We start from the raw sequence: 19,593 nt of genomic DNA, 5'->3' as shown, positions 1-19,593 counted from the left end.
CTGGCAACAGGTAATAAATCAGCCAGGCAATCAGCAACACTGGTAAACAGGTAAACGAGGTGCAGACACAATGCTGTAACTGTCAGGGAGAATAAGCGTTCCCTGCTATTTAAAGGAATGAGGCCCAATGAGAATGCTCCCTAGAAGAGAAATTTATTTGAACAATCCATTCTCTTATAACAACATTCAAATGTGTCCTTTCAAAATAACTTTTATAGTATTAATCCATAGCCGGCAACATTTCTGATCGCAAAAGCAGGATAATTTAGGCCATGTCCCTGATGTGTCAGATATTTTGGTTGAGACGACACCCCTTTAGAGTAGGCCACACCCATTTCAGCTGACGGAAATCGGACCTGTTGGGATGTGCAAGCCATTTTTGATTATTATTCATTTTGGCCTTGACTATTGTTCACCCTGGCGTCACCACTGTTTTATTTAAATCGCACACCAATTGCACTAGCTTGCTTTGCAAATTACCTGCACAGTGGGTCGGCATTTCCACCTCCTTTCACTACCTGCATAGTGAGTGTGAAGTGTGTGCTGATAACGACTGTATTGTTTATTGACTGGGAGTTGTTGGCAGCTGGCAAAGTCAGGAGTGGCTGTAAAAGGCACTGCAAAGAAAAAGGTGAAAACATAAATTTATGATGTACTGTATTACTAGAGCACTCACAAATGTGTGCCAACAATATATGAATATATTATGAATATAATATACTGTGGCACAGGCACCCTTAGGTGATTCATAGATGAACAACTTAAAAATAAACAGTGCTTTTATTGTTACACCGGTATGTTTGGCATCAGGTTTATATAGTTGAGACTCCTCCCACAGACTTAGCTTATTGGACAGGCGACACTCCCACCTTGCCTTCAGAGCCGCCGAGGGGGGTACTACTTACCCGGGCCCGGCCATGCCATGGGCCACGGGCCCGGCCATGCCATGGGCCCCGGGCCGGGACCTCACTTCTGATATTTTTTTTAAAAAAAAATGTTACACTTTTCTTAATAGCATTTTTTTTTCTCTCGTCTCCGACCCGTTTGTTGGTGGGGGGAGCTGGATAGATAAAAAGAAAAAAAAAAGTAACATACTCACGTGATCGCGGCGCCGGCGTCCCTCCTCTCTGCTCCGTTCACACTGAATGTTGGGCGTGACATCATCAAGTCATGCCCTACATTTATGGAGGAGCGGCGCAGAGAGGACCCAGCAAGAAAAAAGAAGAGAAGAAAGAAGCTAACAAAAGGTAAGTAAAAGGAACAGAGAGGCAAGGGGAGGAAAGCAGAAAGGGACAGTGTGATAAAGATGAGGGGAAGAGAGGCACAGAGTGATAACGAAGGGGGGGAGAGGCCAGAGTGTTAAAGAAGGGGGGGAAGAGGCCCAGAGTGATAGAAAAGGGGGGGGGGGACACCAAGTGATAAAGAAGGGGGGAGAGGCACAGAGTGATAAAGAAGAAGGGAGAGGCACAGAGTGATAAAGAAGGGGGGGAGGCACAGAGTAATAAAGAAGGGGGGAAGGCACAGAGTGATAAATAAGGGGGAAGAGAGGCACAGAGTGATAAATAAGGGGGAGAGAGGCACAGTGTGATCATGAGGGGGCACAGAGTAGTTGTGATGAAGGGGCACAGTAATGTGTATGTGTGTGTGTGTGTGTGTGTGTGTGTGTGTGTGTGATGGCACAGGGGGCTTGTTGCAATGTAGTGTGTGTGAGAGGTAGGTGGTGGCTAATTAATGGGTGCTATTTTGTTTGTGGGGTGATGGTGAGGCAATTTAATAGTGGGGACTATTAATTTAAGATGGGGTGGTTTGGGGGCTATTAATTGAATGTGGGGGTGAGTTTGGGGAGAATCTCCCACCTCGATTATTGTAACCTCCTCCTCACTGGCCTCCCCCACTCCCGTCTCTCCCCCCTCTGCTCTATACTCAATGCGGCCGCAAGACTCATCTTCCTCTCACGCCGCTCCTCCTCCGCCTCCCCTCTCTGCCCTGCCTTACACTGGCTCCCCTTCCCCTACAGAACTCTTTTCAAACTCCTCACCACCACTTACAAGGCTTTCTCCCACTCTACTGCCCCTTATATCTCTAGCCTCCTCTCCACTCACACTCCTGTCCGCTCCCTGCGCTCGGCCAATGACCGCCGCCTCTCCTCCACTCATATCACCTCTTCCCACTCCAGAATCCAAGACTTTTCCTGTGCAGCCCCCCTTCTCTGGAATGACCTCCCTCATTCCATCCGTCTCTTTCCTACTCTGTGCTCCTTCAAACGTGCACTCAAAACTCACCTCTTCCTCAAAGCCTACCAACCATCCACTTAACCCCATCTCCTCCCTTCAGCTCGTCCTCCCTTCTCTCCCCTTGCCTCAACTGGCTCCTCTTGTGCCTGGTCTGTTTGCCCTCCCTTAGGATGTAAGCTCGCATGAGCAGGGCCCTCTTCCCTCCCCGCTCCTCACCCATTCTTCTGCTCCGTTGTAGCCTGCCTGGAGTCTCTGAAGTATTGGTATTTTTTGTTCATTGTTCCGTATGGTTTCACCCTGTATAGTCTACTGTTCGTACTGTGTGCGGTGCTGCGGTTACCTTGTGGCGCCTAACAAATAAATGATAATAATAATAATAATGATAATAATGAGGTCTATTTATTAAATGTGACTATGAATTATTTAATGGCAGTGATGTTGCGGGAAATAGGTATATTTATGAAATGTAAATACTATTAATTCATTGCTGGGGAATTAATTTGCAGGGAGGGAAATTGGTTTATTTATTAAATGGGAATACTATTATTTTAATGTTGGGGCTGTAGGAAGGCCTAATTATTATTTGTGGGTGCTATTGATTTAACACCGGGGCTGGTTGTAATTTTTTAAATGTACCCATTTTTTTTCCAAATAGGGCCCCCAACATTCCAGGATCCAGACAAACCGCAACTAAAGTAAGCAGCAGCCACAGGTGGTGAAAGTGAGAAGAACAGGTAGGAGAGAGCAGGAGAGTCTGTGAAATGTTGTGATTCTAGTGGGACAATCCCAATTTTTGGTGAGTGTTCTGCCCAATGTAAAGGGCAGGCCAAGACTGTGAACTCTTTATGTACACACTGCATTCTTTCTATACTACACTATGGTGCTAGATGTCCTGAAAGTCAGGAGTTCTGGGTCATATGTCACGCTCCGGCAAGCAGGCACTGCACCCTTGTGTCAATGGTGTACACATCAATGCAGGGTTTTTTTCTGTAAGAGGGTGGCCTAGCACTTTTCACCTGCTAGCTACGCCTCAATGAAGCAGAGCCACGCCCCAATAGTATGGCCACACCAAATTTTGCGCCGCCACACAAATTTTTTTAGCATGCTCGACTATAAGGGGGGCCCCATGAAATTGTTGTACCGGGGCCCTGAATTCCTCTTTGCAGCCCTGCTTGCCTTTACAAAGGAGTTTCCTGCAGATGCTCAGTAACCGCTCTTCACCGCAGACACACCCTGTCAGCCTGCTGTGGAAAAGACACTTTCAAAGCATGCAAGTTAAATCACATCTTATACTTTTACATTGTCACATACACTATATTGACAAAAGTATTCTGACGCTTGACTATTACACCAACAGGGACTGTAATGACATTGTATTCAAATACATATACTTTAATATGGAGTTGGTCCTCCTTTTGCAGCGATAACAGCTTCCACTCTTCTTGGAAGGCTTTCCACAAGATGTTGGATTGTTTTTGTGGGAATTTGTGCCCATTCATTCTGTAGAGCATTTTTGAGGTCAGGCACTGATATTGGACGAAAAGGCCTGGTTTACAATTTCCGTTCCAGTTCATCCCAAATGTTTCAATGGGGTTGAGGTCAGGGCTCTGTGTGGGCCAGTCAAGTTCTTCCACACACCGAACCCATCAAATCATGTCTTTGTAGTCCTTGCTGTGTGCACTGGGACACAGTCATGTTAGAATAGAAAAGGGCCTTCCCCAAACTGTTGGTACAAAGTTGGAAGCATAGCATTGTCCAAAATGACTTGGTATGCTGAAGCATTAAGATTGACCTTCACTGGAGATAAGGGGCCTACCCCAAACCCTGAAAAACAGCCCCATACCATTATTTCTCCTCCACCAAACTTCACAGTTGGCATAATGCAATCAGACGGTACTGTTCTCCTGGCATCCTCCAAACCCAGACTCACCCATCTGACTGCCAAACAGAGAAGCGTGATTCGTCACTCCACAGAACACGTTTCCACTGCTCCACAGTCCAGTCTCGATGTGCTTTAAACCACTCCATTGAACGCTTGGCATTGGTCTTGGTAAGGTGAGGCTTGCATGCTTCTTGGCCATGGAAACCCATTCCATTAAAGTCCCACCGCACAGTGTTTGTGCTTACATTAATGCCAGTAATAGTTTGGAACTCTTCAGCTATGGAATCAGCAGGGCGTTGGCGACTTTAACACACCATGCGCCTTAGCAGTTGTTGACCCCACTCTGTGAATTTACGTAGTCTTCTGATTCGTGGCTGAATTGCTATTGTTCCTAAACGTTTCCACCTTCTAATAATATCACTTACAGTTGACCATGGAATATCCAGCAGCGATGAAATTTCATGAACCGTGTTATTGCAAAGGTGGCATCCTATCACAGTACCACACTCGAAGTCACTGAGTTTGTCAGAACGACCCATTTTGTATCACAAATATTTGCAAATGAAGACTGCATGGACAGGTACTTAATTTTATACACCTCTGGCAATGGGTCTGATTGAAACACCTTAATTCAAAAATTAACAGGAGTGGCCAACTATTTTTGTCCTAACAGTGTATGTCTCACACATGTACACCTACTCTGGTCTGCAGCCTTTACCTGCAGACTCTCAGCTGAATAGCTGATTCCTCTCTTGGAGGCCTGTGGAAAACCATTCCCTTTGTCGTATATCCTTTCCCCTAGCATCACCAAGTAGGGTGGCGCGGACTTCACGAGGAGTGCATCTCTGTGAAAGAGAGCCTCTGTGATCGTTTTGTCCACCTGATTTTTTAGGGCTTGAGATAAGGAATGTTCTACTGCCTTTTTAAATGTCCTCACAATCACGCCTACCAGTGCACTAACATGGATCTTATCTTTACACCACCTGAGAACCCCATTCTGAAACAGATGGTCCTCTCTCTCCACTCAAAGCCCCTTATTTTTGTAAAAGGAAGCTTATGAGCTCTTACGAATAGTGGTACTGCAACAATGGGTTAGGTTTTCTGGCATCCAGGACAAGCCCTACAAAACCTTTTTACAGCATCGTAGACTCCGTGCCAGTGAAACCTGCATAGAACTTGTTCCCTCATTTTACCTTCCCCTAAGTGTCTACTGCCCACCTGGGTGTGTGCAGCTCCTAGCACTAAGGGTATATTGTTCTATCTTCCTCCCCTTCACAGTACCAACTCAAAACAATGCATTATTTTTGACCACATATGATGGCATACAGCCTGCCATGTTGACAGGTCTTGTAAAATCTCTAACATTACCAGGCAACTTACATGCTGTAAAGCCACATCATTTATCTGGCTATGTGCACACCCAACAGTTCTGGATAATCAGACCAGTCTATAACCTCACCAAAAGGTGAGGCAGGCACCTCCGCGACATCACCAGCCAATGCTGACTTCATCTGTCTAGGTTTCCATGAAGGTCTTGCCGTGACCTCCAGGCTAACATTCCGGTTTGGGCACCTTCAAAGGTCGAGGTCCAGATGTTGTGGTTCCTAAAACAGATCCTTTAGGACCGGACTTCCGACCATTGTATCAGATGCCGGCATATCTGGCCGAACTTGCTCACTGAGGACCACTTTACATAGTCTCCTCCCCAGAACATGAAGATACGGCAGCATAGGGTGCTTTGGGCAGTTTGGGCTTTATATCCAATTGCCAAAAGTGTCTTTTTTAACGGCTTGGTTTCCCCATGTGCAGCGCAATTTTACTCTGGACAACTGCAAGATCTTGACTCCAGCCAGGACACAGCTGGAGATCAGTTTAGGTTTACTTCCAGAGCCCACGACTGCCTGGACAATCTTGTTATTCACTCGCAAAGTCTCATTAGTTAAAGCGGGTCCACTGATTGCGAAACACCTGGAAAAGCAACTTCGCAAGTTAGGCCAAATTTAAGCTAGTGAACCATCCTTGGCAGTTTGGGGTCTAGTGCACTTGGCTTTCTAGTGTCCAAGCTCTCCAAACTCAAAACACCTCCGGTCAGACACCCTGACAGCTGGACCTATACTATTAATAGCATTGGGAGACACCATTTACCGAACAGCGCTGAGAGGCACCACTGAAAAAATAGCGCTGGGAGGCACCCCGGGCCGAACAGCGCTGGGAGGCACCTCGGGCTGAACAGTTCTATGAGTCATCTCCTTGGGGACTGGGACTTCAGGTTTACACAATTGGACACTCTCATTCACAGTTACTCGGCATACTTAAGAGAAAGAGTCTTTTTCAAATTGTATAAGCTTTTCGCACTCTACAGCTAGCTGAAGCCTCTCTAGTTTGCACTCCACAATTTCCTTTACAGACTCTCTTGATGTTTGCACCTCTTGCAGAACCATGACAAGCTTTTAAGAGCCTCTACTGCTGTCCTCCTTTTTTCATACAAGTCTTGCAACATATGTAATCCATTTCTCAGGGACTCAGAAACAGTTTCTTGGGTTTTAATCTTTTCAGCACACTGTTGGTTGAACTTCCACACTTCTTTTACAAGACAGCAGTTTTCTTCTGTAAACATTTCTACAAGCAATCATACTCTTCCCTGGCCACACTATCTGGTACCGGTAACACCAGGTTTGTGCAGAGAGCATGATATTTCTCAACTTCATCTACACTCTGCAAACTCCTGTGTAGGTTTTCCAAATTTTCCAGATGGGACTGAATTTCAGACACACGTGTCTGTAAACTTTCTTTTTGACAACATTTTATTCTCTTTTCCATATTGGCCAAAGTAAAGAAAATTTGTACTGGCAGCATTTTACTCTTGTTCTTTTGCAGCCTTTATAATACTTGATCTTTATACATATATCCAGCACTTTCCGCATGCAGATAGAAAAACAAACAGGTGCTTTAGCATCCCACACAGGCAAACAACTTCTGTGCACATGGTTTTTGTAAGGACCACACCCAACTCCCAGCTTTGTGAATAACCATGGTGTGGCACTACAAGAACCAGCCATTTTTAAAACTTTTACTTTCTTTGAAAAACAAAAACAGGTGCTGAACAGTTCATAGTTATATTGCTCCTATATGTCTCTCCACAGACAAAATATTTGCTTGTTCTGTAATACAGCAATCTCCCCACTGCAAGTGACAGCTTTATAAATAGCTTGGTGTGTGATAGTGGTATTCAATTCTTTTCACTCACCGCCATTGCATTTGGTTGGCTGGGTGGACAGCTTTGCTTTGGCTGTCCTTTGCGATCCCACGATGACACCCTTGTGACATGTTCACACACAAACTACTTCTTGTTGAAAACCGTGCCTTTATTGTTCCATCACAGTAAGACAGGATATATTTCCATCAGGATGACACTAGGCAACCTATCACTGGCTAGACATAATCCTCCTGTCTAGACACCGGCCACTATTTGACATTGGTCAAAAAGCATAAGTTCACAAAACAGGTTTATATAGTTGAGACTCCTCCCACAGTCCTAGCTTGATGGACAGGCGACACTCCCACCTTGCCTTTACAAAGGAGTTCCATGTGTATGCTCTGTAAAAACTCTTCACCGCAGACACACCCTGTCAGCCTGCCGTAGCCGTGGAAAATACACTTTCAAAGCATACAAGTTAAATCACACTTTATACTTTTACTTTGTCATTTATGTCTTACACCTGTATACCTAACCTAGGTGCACTGCTATATATGTGTGTAACCCTGTCTGCAGCCTTTACCTGCAGACTGTCAGCCAAATAGCCGATTTCTCTCTTGGAGGCTTGTGGAAAACCTTTGTCACAATGCATTGCTTCATAGCCATATCCCATCTTTAGTTTTTGAAGTAGTACTGGATTGTAGCCCAGGTTTGACCAAGCTTTTGCCATGGAGAGTCTGCACTGTAGGTTTTCACTGGCTCATGGAGTCAGATTGGAGATTTATGAACAACTCATCATAGAGCAATAGGTTATGTAACAACTGCACTAGGTATGATACATATTTAACCATCTCCTTAATAAATCTATCCACATGAATCTCATAACTCATTTGTGAGTTATGACATTTGTATTTGATTTTCCTGAGAGGTGCACCCTATCACTTAATAAATTGCACAAAGTAGAAAATAAGTGTATAGATCAAAAGAAAAAAGAAGAAGTTGACCAAAATAGCACTCCAGGTATGAACAATTAGCTATGAGGTGTATTTAATACATTAAACTTTATTAGTAATTGACTAAAAGTGGGTATACAGATATTCAACCATGGTAATGGAAGAGCGAATTATTTAAAATAAAGTGTTGAATAAAGAGAGAAATTAAAATATAGTGGACCGTGTGGTGGAAATGATCTTACATATATGATGCCTCAGATATTAAACCTACTGATGATTTACCCCCTTAAGATATATAAACAGGACTTAATGTCTTGTATTATAAATAAAGATGGTGATATATAAGTAGAGAGCTGCTTACAGATAATCCATATAGAATTATCTGTATCCTTATAGCGTTCTTATCATTTAAGTGCCCTAGTTACAGATATTTATCATTTTATCGTGCTTCTATTTACGTAATACACAAACCCCACTAATGAAGATCATATTTTAGCATATAATTAAAGTGGTGAAATACATTACCCACTGCTGCCATTTAGAGTCTGTATGTGTACAACAGAATTATAAGATTTATATAACTGTGTTCAATCAATCAGTGCAACATTGTTGCTATTGTACAATATATCTGTAATTTTAAAACTTACATTCTAAAACAATAAAACAACTTTCTGTTAAAAGAAACATAGCGATATGGTGAAAGATAAAAATTGCAGATCAACTGCACTGGCCCTGTTTTTCCAAATGATTTCATATATAGACTTATATTTGTGTCTTTCTTAAATTGCTATCAGTTATTGTAAGATATTTCTATTAATTAGTTACAAGCAAAACTCTTAAATATTTTTGATTTGTCAATAGTGGTTGTGAGGACACCTGGATTGGAACCAAAGCTCACTAGATACCGGGCCCTACAGGTTCACAGGTCACACAGGTAAGGAGACAGGAAAGAGATAATAATCCCTTTTATTAGACAAAGTGTACACACTTAGTAAAATACAACAGTGCTCCCCAAGGAGAAACTTGTTCACCCACCAAATATAACAAATGTCAGAAAATCACCAGTGCAAGTAAAAACTCCCCAACAAAGTCCCCAGCAGGTTACCTACCAGCACAGAGTCCTAGCAGGCCCAATCTACTGGTAATAAAATCCACAGCTGACAATCAAAGTGGGCCAGGGGCAGGGCCTGATCAACCACTAGGCTGACCAGGCTGCAGCCTGGGGCGCTGAGTCCTGGGGGGCGCAGCGCGGCACACTAGCAAGCTGTTTATTTTTTTGTTTTTTTCTTCAAATACCGGCGATCGGCTTCTTTCTCCTCTGATGGGGCCGCCCCTGGCCACAAGGGGGCAGTCCCGCATGTTCCTATACCCAATCACGCAGCTAACAGCATCTGATGCTGTTAGTCAGTGTATTGCTTAGTGTGGTCACGTGAGATCTCACATCTCATGTGACCACACTAATCACAGAGAGCGCGCCCACAGTGACAGTGCAGCTAACAGCGTCGGATGCTGTTAGCTGTGAAGATGACAGAAGCGCCGGTTGGTGAGAGGAGGAACAAAAGACAGCAAGGTAAGTGCAGCTTGTTAAATATCAGGGGGGAGGAGACACATCGGATGTGGAGGGGGGGGGGATGAATGGGGGGGATCAATAAACTGCCTAATGTGGCTAACGAGGGGGGCTCTTATAAATTGGATATGGGGGGATTAATGAACTAACTAGTATGGATTGGATAGGGGGATTAATGGAGTGAAAATGGTGAGGTAATGAACTGGTTAGAGGGTGGGGCTTATGAATTGGATGGGGGGATTAATGGAATGGCTAGGGGGGATTAATGAAGTGCAAATGGGGATTAATGAACTGACTAGAGGGGGAGCTTATAGATTGGATAGGGGGGGTTTATGAATTGGATGGAGCGGGTTTATGAAATGGCTAGGGGAGGGGATTAATGAAATGGCAATAGGGAGGTAATGAACTGGCTACAAGGGGAGGTTAATGAATTGGATAGGGGGGTCATACACTGTCTGGTGCGGGTTGATAGGGGGGATGAATTGGCTGGTGGGGGAGGTGATGAAATAGCTTGAGGATCTCTGTATTGTGTGGCGGTGATGTGGATGCTGACTGTGGTTTCAGCGGTCACTAGAATACTAAATACTAGATAGACAGGGCTGGTAAATGTTACTATATGAGTGTAAATAAATTTCATATATTTTATTGTCTATGTCTGTACTAGGGGGTTGTTTTGTATCATTCAGGGTTTGTTAAATTTTGGCACTATAATACAATTTTTGCACATTTTAAATACAGGACTCTCAAGTTTTCAGAAGCCAGGCAACGGACAACGCTCCAAGAACAAGCAAAAGAGAACACCAGGTAGTCTACGCTGCAAGATCAGGTAAGAGAGGACATGCATAATGAAGTATGTTTTATGTATTAATTAATGTTTTACAATTTTGTTTACATATATCTATATCTATCTATATATATATATATATATATATATATATATATTTTTTATTATTTATTTTTTTATTTACCCACACATTGGTGCGGGGGAGTGGGGGGGGCGGTAACCAGTGTAGTAGCCTAGGGCGGCTGTGACCCTTAATCAGGCCCTGGCCAGGGGTTCTGAACCATAAGGTGGGTCTGTGTATCTTGCTGATTCCTGCTGCTCTACCAACTCTCCACCAACTTGGTGGGACCCTGGGTATTAGTCTCCCTAGCGATATAGGCTCACCAATTCCCCAGAATCTGTGAGTGTCTCCCGATGGAGTGGTGACAGAATCAGTCCTAGAGGTACACTGTCCAATCTGTCTCAAGAAGCTCCTGCTTCAAGCATTTCTTTCTGGCCCTGAGAGAATACGGTTACTCTCAATCAGTCAAAGTCCTTGCTGTCTCAAGATTCTCCAACCACCTCCCCAACCCAGACATCTCCTTTTTGTCCCTTCTCACAAGACACCTGATCCTGGCCACTTCCCTGGGTCAACCCCCCGCTCCTTGTCCTCTTGTGATTGGTGGTGCGAAGAGTTTGGGTGGTAACAGGAGTGGAAGTAGAGCATGACATAGTGGTCTTCCACCTGCGGTGATGGTGCCATTCAGACTGTGTTGAAGAGTTGTTGGCACAATAGTTACCAAACAGGGAGAGTCCACCTTCTGATTTTAGATAAGGTCCTGTCCCTCCTTTTTTTAACCCCTTCCACTCTTTTTTGATGTCACAGGGTCCACAACTGTTTCACACTTCCTGTGTGCTGCCTCCCCCTTCCCTCTCCAGACACCACAGCAATAACAGATCTGGCCACCAGGCGGCATTTAATAACAGGGTGGACCATGGTTGTTCAATTGGCCTACTGATGACAGACCGGGTTGGCATGATATTCCCAATATAAGTCCGGGTCTGTCACAGTGGTACTCATATATAAGGACAAGGTATAAAGTCACAAGGAACACTCTTATTACCTAATACTTAAAGTTACTGCAAGTGCAGATCATACTGCAGACTAATTCATTGAGATACCATATATAGCATTCTGGCATCCAGCTAATTTCCTTAATGGTGTACTTTCACACAAATAGGTTGGAAAACAAGATCTCAAATGGACAGATATATTATTCTTATCTCTTAACGCAATAATTAGGGTATGCTACTAGCCTATTCAGAAAAGGACACTATCTGTTAGACTCCTATTGTAAGTAACAGAGCGAACACCAACGCATGTTTTGCATACATAGTTTTCTCAGGGCGTGTCAGCGTTCGTCCTGTTACCCACAATGCTGTCATTCGCTATTGTAGCATTTGTCGTATATAGGCTATAATACTGTCAATTCAGTGTCAGGGACTTAGCATCAGCAGTTCAACCCCTGATCAGAACAGGCATTCCATTAGTTTTTAACTATACCATTAGTAAATCAACAGCAATAGGAGTCTAGCAGGTAGTGTCATTCTCTACATAGACTAAGGGCTAGATTTACCTAACGGCGGGTTTGAAAAAGTGGAGATGTTGCCTATAGCAACCAATCAGATTCTCTCTGTCACTTATTTGTTACATTCTACAAAATGATAGCTAGAATCTGATTGGTTGCTATAGGCAACATCTCCACTTTTTCAAACCCGCAGTTTAGTAAATCTAGCCCTAATAGTATTTAAAAAAAAAAGTGAATTGGAGGGAAAAAAAGAGAAATGAACAAATCAAAACAAATTTATTATTATTATTATTATCGTTTATTTGTTAGGCGCCACAAGATTTCCGCAGCGCCGTACACAGAACAAACAGTAGACTATACAGGGAGAGACAGTACAGAATAATAAACAAAAAATACCAATACTTTAGAAACTCTGGCAGGCTAATGCAGTAGAGGCGGAGCAGAAGAACAGGAGTGGAGACAAGAGGGAAGGGGACCCTGCTCATATGAGCTTACATCCTAAGGGAGGTTAAACAAAACAGGCACAAGGTGAGGCAGTTGAAGTATGGGGGAGAAAAGGGAGAACGAGCAGAGAAGATGAGGGGGTTAAGTGGATGGTTGGTAGGCTTTGAGGAACAGGTGAGTTTTGAGTGCTTGTTTGAAGGAGCACAGGTTAGGAGAGAGACGGATGGAGCGAGGGAGGTCGTTCCAGTGAAGGGGGACCGCGCGGGAGAAGTCTTGGATTCTGGAGTGGGAAGTGGTAATGAGAGTGGAGGAGAGGTGGCGGTCATTGGCCGAGCGCAGGGAGCGGACAAGAGTGTGAATGGAGAGGAGGCTAGAGATATAAGGGGCAGTAGACTGGGAGAGAGCCTTGTATGTGGTGGTAAGGAGTTTGAAAAGGATTATGTAGGGGAAGGGGAGCCAGTGTAAGGCAAGACAGAGAGGGGAGGCAGAGGAGGAGCGGCGTGAGAGGAAGATGAGTCTTGCAGCCGCATTGAGTATAGAGTGGAGGGGGGCGAGGTGGAAGTGGGGGAGACCAGTAAGGAGGAGGTTGCAGTAATCGAGGCGGGAGATGATGAGCGCGTGGATGATAGTTTTGGTGGCATCTTGAGATATGAAGGGACGGATGCGGCCGATGTTGCGGAGTTGTAAGAAGAACAAAGGAAGAAAAGACAATTGGGTGTCATGCCTAGAAGCAGAAACATTACCTTACCTGATAGCAGTAATCAGAGACATAGACCAGAGTTATGGGTTCAGAAAGATTATTGTTCACGGTTAATAAAGCTTCGTCAAACTTCAATTCAAAAGCTAAGACAAAAAAATATAAAATGAATTGTATGACTTGTTTGCATTTATTTGTACTTTTTGTTTTACATGGCGCACAATAAACAGGATTGCAGAAACTTTTAATACTGGTTCTCATGGGCACTGGAAATTGTATCTCTGTAACAACAATATGGGCTCATTTAGACAAGCGTGTTTTATTAGATTTTGCTTAGGACACATTAGGATAGAAACCACCTTGAAGAAACTGCACTGTTACTCCAGGCACTCAAATCAATGAATTATAGGTAAAACAACATCCTAAATTAAAAACTTCTTCAAACTTTTTGAGCATAAGGTTTGTCAGGATTAGTTGGTATTAGATCCTATATCTGCATCTGACAAGATAGTCTGTAGGGATATAAGCTAAACACAACTCATGTCATATGGTTATCCTTGCTTTCTGTTTCAAAATGATGAAAGCTCCTAATCACAGGAACCAGTGTTGGACTGGCTCACCAGGGTACCTTTCCCTAAAAAAGCATGCACTTAGAGCCCAGGCGGAGTTAATGGAGGAGCGTCCTGTGCTCGGGATAAGTAAGAGGAGAAGCATCCGTTGCTCTGTAGAACTTGGGAGTTTCCTGCTCAGGCAGAAAAGTAGCTCTGCTGTGCTCTGATTGGCTGAGTGACATCACAAACTCACTCAATCAATCGAAACATAGACATGCCCCTACTCACAATACCAGAGCCACAGCGTAAGCAGAAAGGAAGAGGTGAGTGTAAGGGAGTTTACGTGTCTGTGTATATGAGAGAGAGTTTGAATCAATGTGCATGAGAGGGAGTGTGAGGCAAGCATTGCATAATAGGCCTCTTACCTGCTGCTAGACACACCACCTGCCATACTCCCCCCTCCCTGCTGCCAGCACCCCATCTGCCACTCTACTGACTCCTTCTGCCAGCCACCCCATCTGTCATTCTCTCCCTTCCTGCTGCCAGTCAAAGCAAATTCCACACTCCCCCTGTCTTCTACCCAACACCCTACCCGCATCATACCCCCTTTCTGCTGCCAGAGATGCCATCTGCCACACTACCCCTCCCTGCTGTCAGACACCCCAACTGCCACACTCTCCCTATTTATTTATTGCTGGCCACCCCATGCCACCACTGGCCCCACAAACACATTGCTCCTCCCTTCTGCAAGACATTCCCTGCTGCTGTACCTCACTAGCCACAAATTTTCCTTACGGACTTTAGGCTGGTCTCCATATAACACTTTCATAGCTGAACTGTAGGCATCAAAAGAGAGACAACAGAAAAAAAGAAGACGAGAGAGAGAATCCCAATAATGTTTTTATAGGTAAGTGCATGTACAGTCATGGCCAAAAGTTTTGAGAATGACACAAATATTATTTTTCACAAAGTCTGCTGCCTCAGTTTTTATGATGATAATTTGCATATACTCCAGAATATCACGAAGAGTGTTTAGATAAATTGCAATTAATTTCAAAGTCTCTCTTTGCCATGACAATGAACTTTGTCCCAAAAACATTTCCACTGCATTTCAGCCCGGCCACAAAAGGACCAGCTGACATCAAGTCAGTGATTCTCTCGTTAACACAGATGACAGAGTTGAGGACAAGGCTGGCGATCACTCTGTCATGCTAATTGAGTTAGGATAATAGACTGGAAGCTTTAAAAGGAGGGTGAAATTATTGTTCTTCCTCTGTTAACCATGGTTATCTGCAAGGAAACACTTGCAGTCATCATTGCTTTGCACAAAAAGGGCTTCACAGGAAAGGATATTGCTGCTAGTAAGATTGCACGTAAATGAACCATTTATTGGATCATCAAGAACTTTAAGGAGAGAGGTTCAATAGTTGTGAGGAAGGCTTCAGGGTGCCCAAGAACATCCAGCAAGCGCCAGGACTGTCTCCTGAAGTTGATTCATCTGCGGGATCGGGGCACCACCAGTGCAGAGCTTGCTCAGGAATGGCAGGGACAGACTGATATTCTGCAAAAGGTACAGGGATTGGACTGCTGAGGACAGGGGTAAAGTCATTTTCTCTGATGAATTCCCTTTCAGATTGTTTGGGGCATCTGGAAAAACGCTTGTCCGGAGAAGGACAGGTGAGTGCTACCATCAGTCCTGTGTCATGCAAACAGTGAAGCATCCTGAGACCATTCATGGGTGGGGTTGCTTCGCAGCCAAGGGAATGGCCTTACTCACAATTTTGCCTGAGAACACAGCCATGAATAAAGAATGGTACCAAAACATCCTCCAAGAACAACTTCTCAAAAAACATCCAAGAACAGTTTGGTGGCGAACAATGCCTTTTCCAGCATGATGGAGCACCTTGGCATAAGGCAAAAGTGATAACCAAGTGGCTCGGGGATCAAAACATCGACATTTTGGGTCAATGGCCAGGAAACTTCCCAGAACTTAATCCCATTGAGAACTTGTGATCAATCCTCAAGAGGCGAGTGGACAAACAAAAACCCACAAATTCTGACAAACTCCAAGCATTGATTAGGTAAGAATGGGCGGCCATCAGTCAGTATGTGGCCCAGAAGTAGATTGACAGCATGCCAGGGCGAATTGCAGAGGTCTTCAAAAAGAAGGGTCAACACTGCAAATATTGACTGTTTGCATAAACTTAATGTAATTGTAAATAAAAGCTTTTGACACTTATGAAATGCTTGTAATTTTACCATAGCAACATCTAACAAAAAGGTCTAAAAACACTGAAGCAGCAAACTTTATGAAAACCAATACTTGTGTCATTTTCAAAACTTTTGGCCATGACTGTATAGTAATTTAATATATTACTATTATAAAGATAATATGGTTTTATTTTTTAGAGTTAAAAAGTAGTCTTTCAGCCACAACCTTAAAACCACCTGCCTAACATTATGTAGATCCCCCTCGTGCCATAAAACAGCTCTGACCCGTCGAGGCATGGACTCCAAAAGCCCTCTGAAGATGTCCTGTCGTATCTGGCACCAGGACATTAGCAGCAGATCCTTTTTAATTCCTGTAAGTTGCAAGGTGGGGACTCCATGGCTTGCACTTGTTTTTCCAGCACATCCCACAGCAGCTCGATTGGATTAACATCTTCAGAATTTGGAGGCCATGTCAACACCCAGTCGTCTAGGCATCACAATTTGGCTCTATTCAAAGTCTCTCAGTATCACGAGGCGCGGCGGTACGCCACATCCTGGCGTGATCTAGCAGCAGGGCACGTGCATTAGTTACAATGCACGGTTATTATTCTTTGGGGTTATCTTTGTGGCATAGAGTAGGAGGGTGTAGGGACATCCTCCAACTCCAGGGGGAGCTCTCGTATGATTTTAATTTGTTCATTTATATATTTATACATGTTCTTGGTTTATGATATTACCTATGCTAGTTATAAGCTAGTAATTAATTAGCAGCCTCCTGAGGCTGATTGTCAGCCCTGTCCTCCTCCTTTCTGATTTGCCCATCAAAGTATTTAAGGCAGGGAGGGATTAGCCTCTCTACTGGTTATAGCGCTCAGTATCTTATCTGCTTGCCTGCTCCTGTGCTGTTTGCTGATCTTTGGATTTACTTCTGTGTTTTTGACCCTCTGCCTGGAACCTGGACCTTGATTGATTGCTCGTTGCCCTGACCTTAGCTTTGGGACCCGGACCTCCCTTGATCGCTGCCAGCCCTGACATCTTGCCTGTTTCTGACCACGTTACCTGCTTCGGACATACGACCTTGGCCTGCTTCCTGACTACGCTTATTGTACACCCCGCTACTCTGCGCTACAGTATTTCATAAACCTGTACTACTTTGAGTATAAGACCTAGGGACATCCGAGTACCTGTGAGCATAATGAGCTCTACGGGAAAGGCGGCTGCTATAGATGAAGACCTCTCCATCTGGTTCTACTGGTTTATGATAAGACCGTTAGCCGAAAGACTCAGATCCTTTATACTTGCCCATTTTTCCTGCTTTCAAGACATGACTGTTCACTACACTTCACTTGACAGTGGTTTTATTTTTGTGGCTGATCGGCGAATAACTAATATAAAATGTTTTTTTCAACTTATTTAATTGAATAAAGTATAGTTTTTTTGTTAATTATATGGATGTCACTATAGCTTGCAAGCGTCTTGCTGCTACTTGCACTTGAGCTGGTATTTTCAAACCTTGACTCACCGGCAGAGGGGGATTTGAAAAAAGCAGTTCAAGTGGAAAAAGCTGTGCAGCACTGAGGAGGTACAGTAGCATTTGTATGATTAACAATTGACAAAAGAAAAAAACAACAACATTTATTTTGTGTCGGCCACTCCCTTTAGTGGTGCTCTCCTGCTTTGAGGTTAGCGGACAAACAATATTTCTTGGGCCCCTACTACTGCATTCCCCCAGTGGGCCCTTCTTGTCAGACACTAACAGGAACAGTTCATATCTACAGCCAAGATGTATCCAAAAGAAAAACTACTCCACTCCTTTATGTGATGCCTAGTTTATGTGACAGTCATATATATATATATGACTATGTAAGAAAAAAGCAGGGTGGCATTTAACAGTCGTTATCAATGTATGCCTTTGTAATGTGTCAGTTCATATCTGCTTAGTTGTAGTTAATTGGAGGGCACATAGTTGCCATAAACACTGCATGCAATCAAAATGAACCGCCAATACAGCGTGTAAACAGACTACATTAACACTCTTCCACATATAAAGTCAGTATCACTGACCACAAACATTTACAACAAAAATGACTACATATTAAAGTAATTAGCCATACCTGTAGTAAGGCACAGCACAGACACCCCAAGGACAAGAAGTAGGTTGCTATTGCGTACAGCTCCCATTCTCACAACTGTTACTGAGCTTTGTACCCTCTGGTGCCTGAACCTCAATGTGTCCTGAACATGGAATAAATGCTGTATCATCACTTAGCATAACAAGGTTTATGGATGCCAGATGATAATCCCGGGTTGAAGTCCAGTAATTAACACATTTTACTTTGTTGTGCTGCATCCACAAATAAACAGGGAAAAGTCTTCATAAAGGTCCTGATCCATTAAGGAAAGTAAGGCAAAAAATGTAGTATCTTTACTTTCCTTTATGAATCAGGCCCATAATGTTAAAACTTTTTTTTCTGCAGCTAAACGCTCGCTATTCTTATCAGCCTTTTTTGGCTAAATGTGGTGAAAAGAGTCTGACTGCAGTGCCCTTCAATGGAGTAGCAGACAGGAAATATGGTTTGTGTAGAAACATATATCCTTTCACAATCAGAACATTTTTTTATTTTTCTTTAACTCAAAAGGTTTTTATTGCATTTTTTTGAAAAGCATATTACAAACAGCAGTGGTTGCAGAGTACATACAGCAGATCAGTTATATTGAACAATCCACACTGCTTAGATAAATAATCAAACAAGTAAATAAAAATGAGAAAAAATATTGGTACAGACAACAACACATCTTATGACCCAGTATACATAAGCCGAAGACGGCAAAGAGAACAGACAAGAAAAACAGACGGATAAAGGGGGGGAGGGGGGGGACAAGACAAGACAAGAGACTATCAGGTTATAGAAAGTGTACCAGTGGGTCTAGCCCAAGTACCCAACTTAACTCAAAAACCATTCCACAGTACTCACGGATCAAAGATTGAGCTGTGATTCGTAAAGTACTCATACCATATAAACCACTTAACAAGCGGGGAGGAAGCCCCTGTAGACAGATTAAAACCTATGGTTTCCATTTTGTAGCTATGTTGGATCTTGTTAATAATTTTAGGGAGTACTGGAATTAGAGGTGATTTCCAGTTCTGGGCTATTGCAGCTCTTGCTGCAATGAGAATATGTCCAGTGACATAATGATTGTGTCGCTGGAGATGTTTAGGATACAGATGAAGTAAAGCCATATCTGGGGAAAGGAGAGATATTATTTTTGGAGACCTGAGAGATTAAATGAAAGATTTCGGTCACAATCAGAACATATTTTAAACAGCTACTATTCTGATAAGTTCCTGAAACTTTTTCATATATATTTGTGAATGTTATCAGTAACGTTTTTCCATAGGCCTACTTGAACTTTAATTTAGAGTCCTTTGAATTATAGCTGACTAATAGCAAGCATACTGCATAGCTACTAATCCCCATATATATCTGCATAATTATAGCTGAATA

At 43.3% G+C, this 19,593-nt stretch overlaps 1 protein-coding gene across 1 annotated transcript in view; it reads right to left on the bottom strand.

The window, feature by feature from the left end:
• The window catches only part of LOC142095347 (heparan-alpha-glucosaminide N-acetyltransferase-like), a 589,712-nt gene extending 571,444 nt beyond the window's left edge, over positions 1-18,268 (bottom strand). Inside the window, exons 1-3 of the mRNA XM_075178300.1 lie at positions 18,202-18,268; positions 13,377-13,471; positions 481-617 (exon numbers count right to left, since the gene is read on the bottom strand). Coding sequence (XP_075034401.1) covers positions 481-617; positions 13,377-13,471; positions 18,202-18,268 — 299 coding nt within the window. The remainder of the gene's footprint in view (positions 1-480; positions 618-13,376; positions 13,472-18,201) is intronic.
• Between the last annotated feature and the right edge of the window lie 1,325 nt (positions 18,269-19,593).

Source organism: Mixophyes fleayi, chromosome 6 (assembly GCF_038048845.1).
Source record: "Mixophyes fleayi isolate aMixFle1 chromosome 6, aMixFle1.hap1, whole genome shotgun sequence".
Classification (NCBI taxonomy): Eukaryota; Metazoa; Chordata; class Amphibia; order Anura; family Limnodynastidae; genus Mixophyes; species Mixophyes fleayi.
Note: the sequence above shows the minus strand (reverse complement) of the source record. Positions and strands in the feature narration are given on the sequence as shown.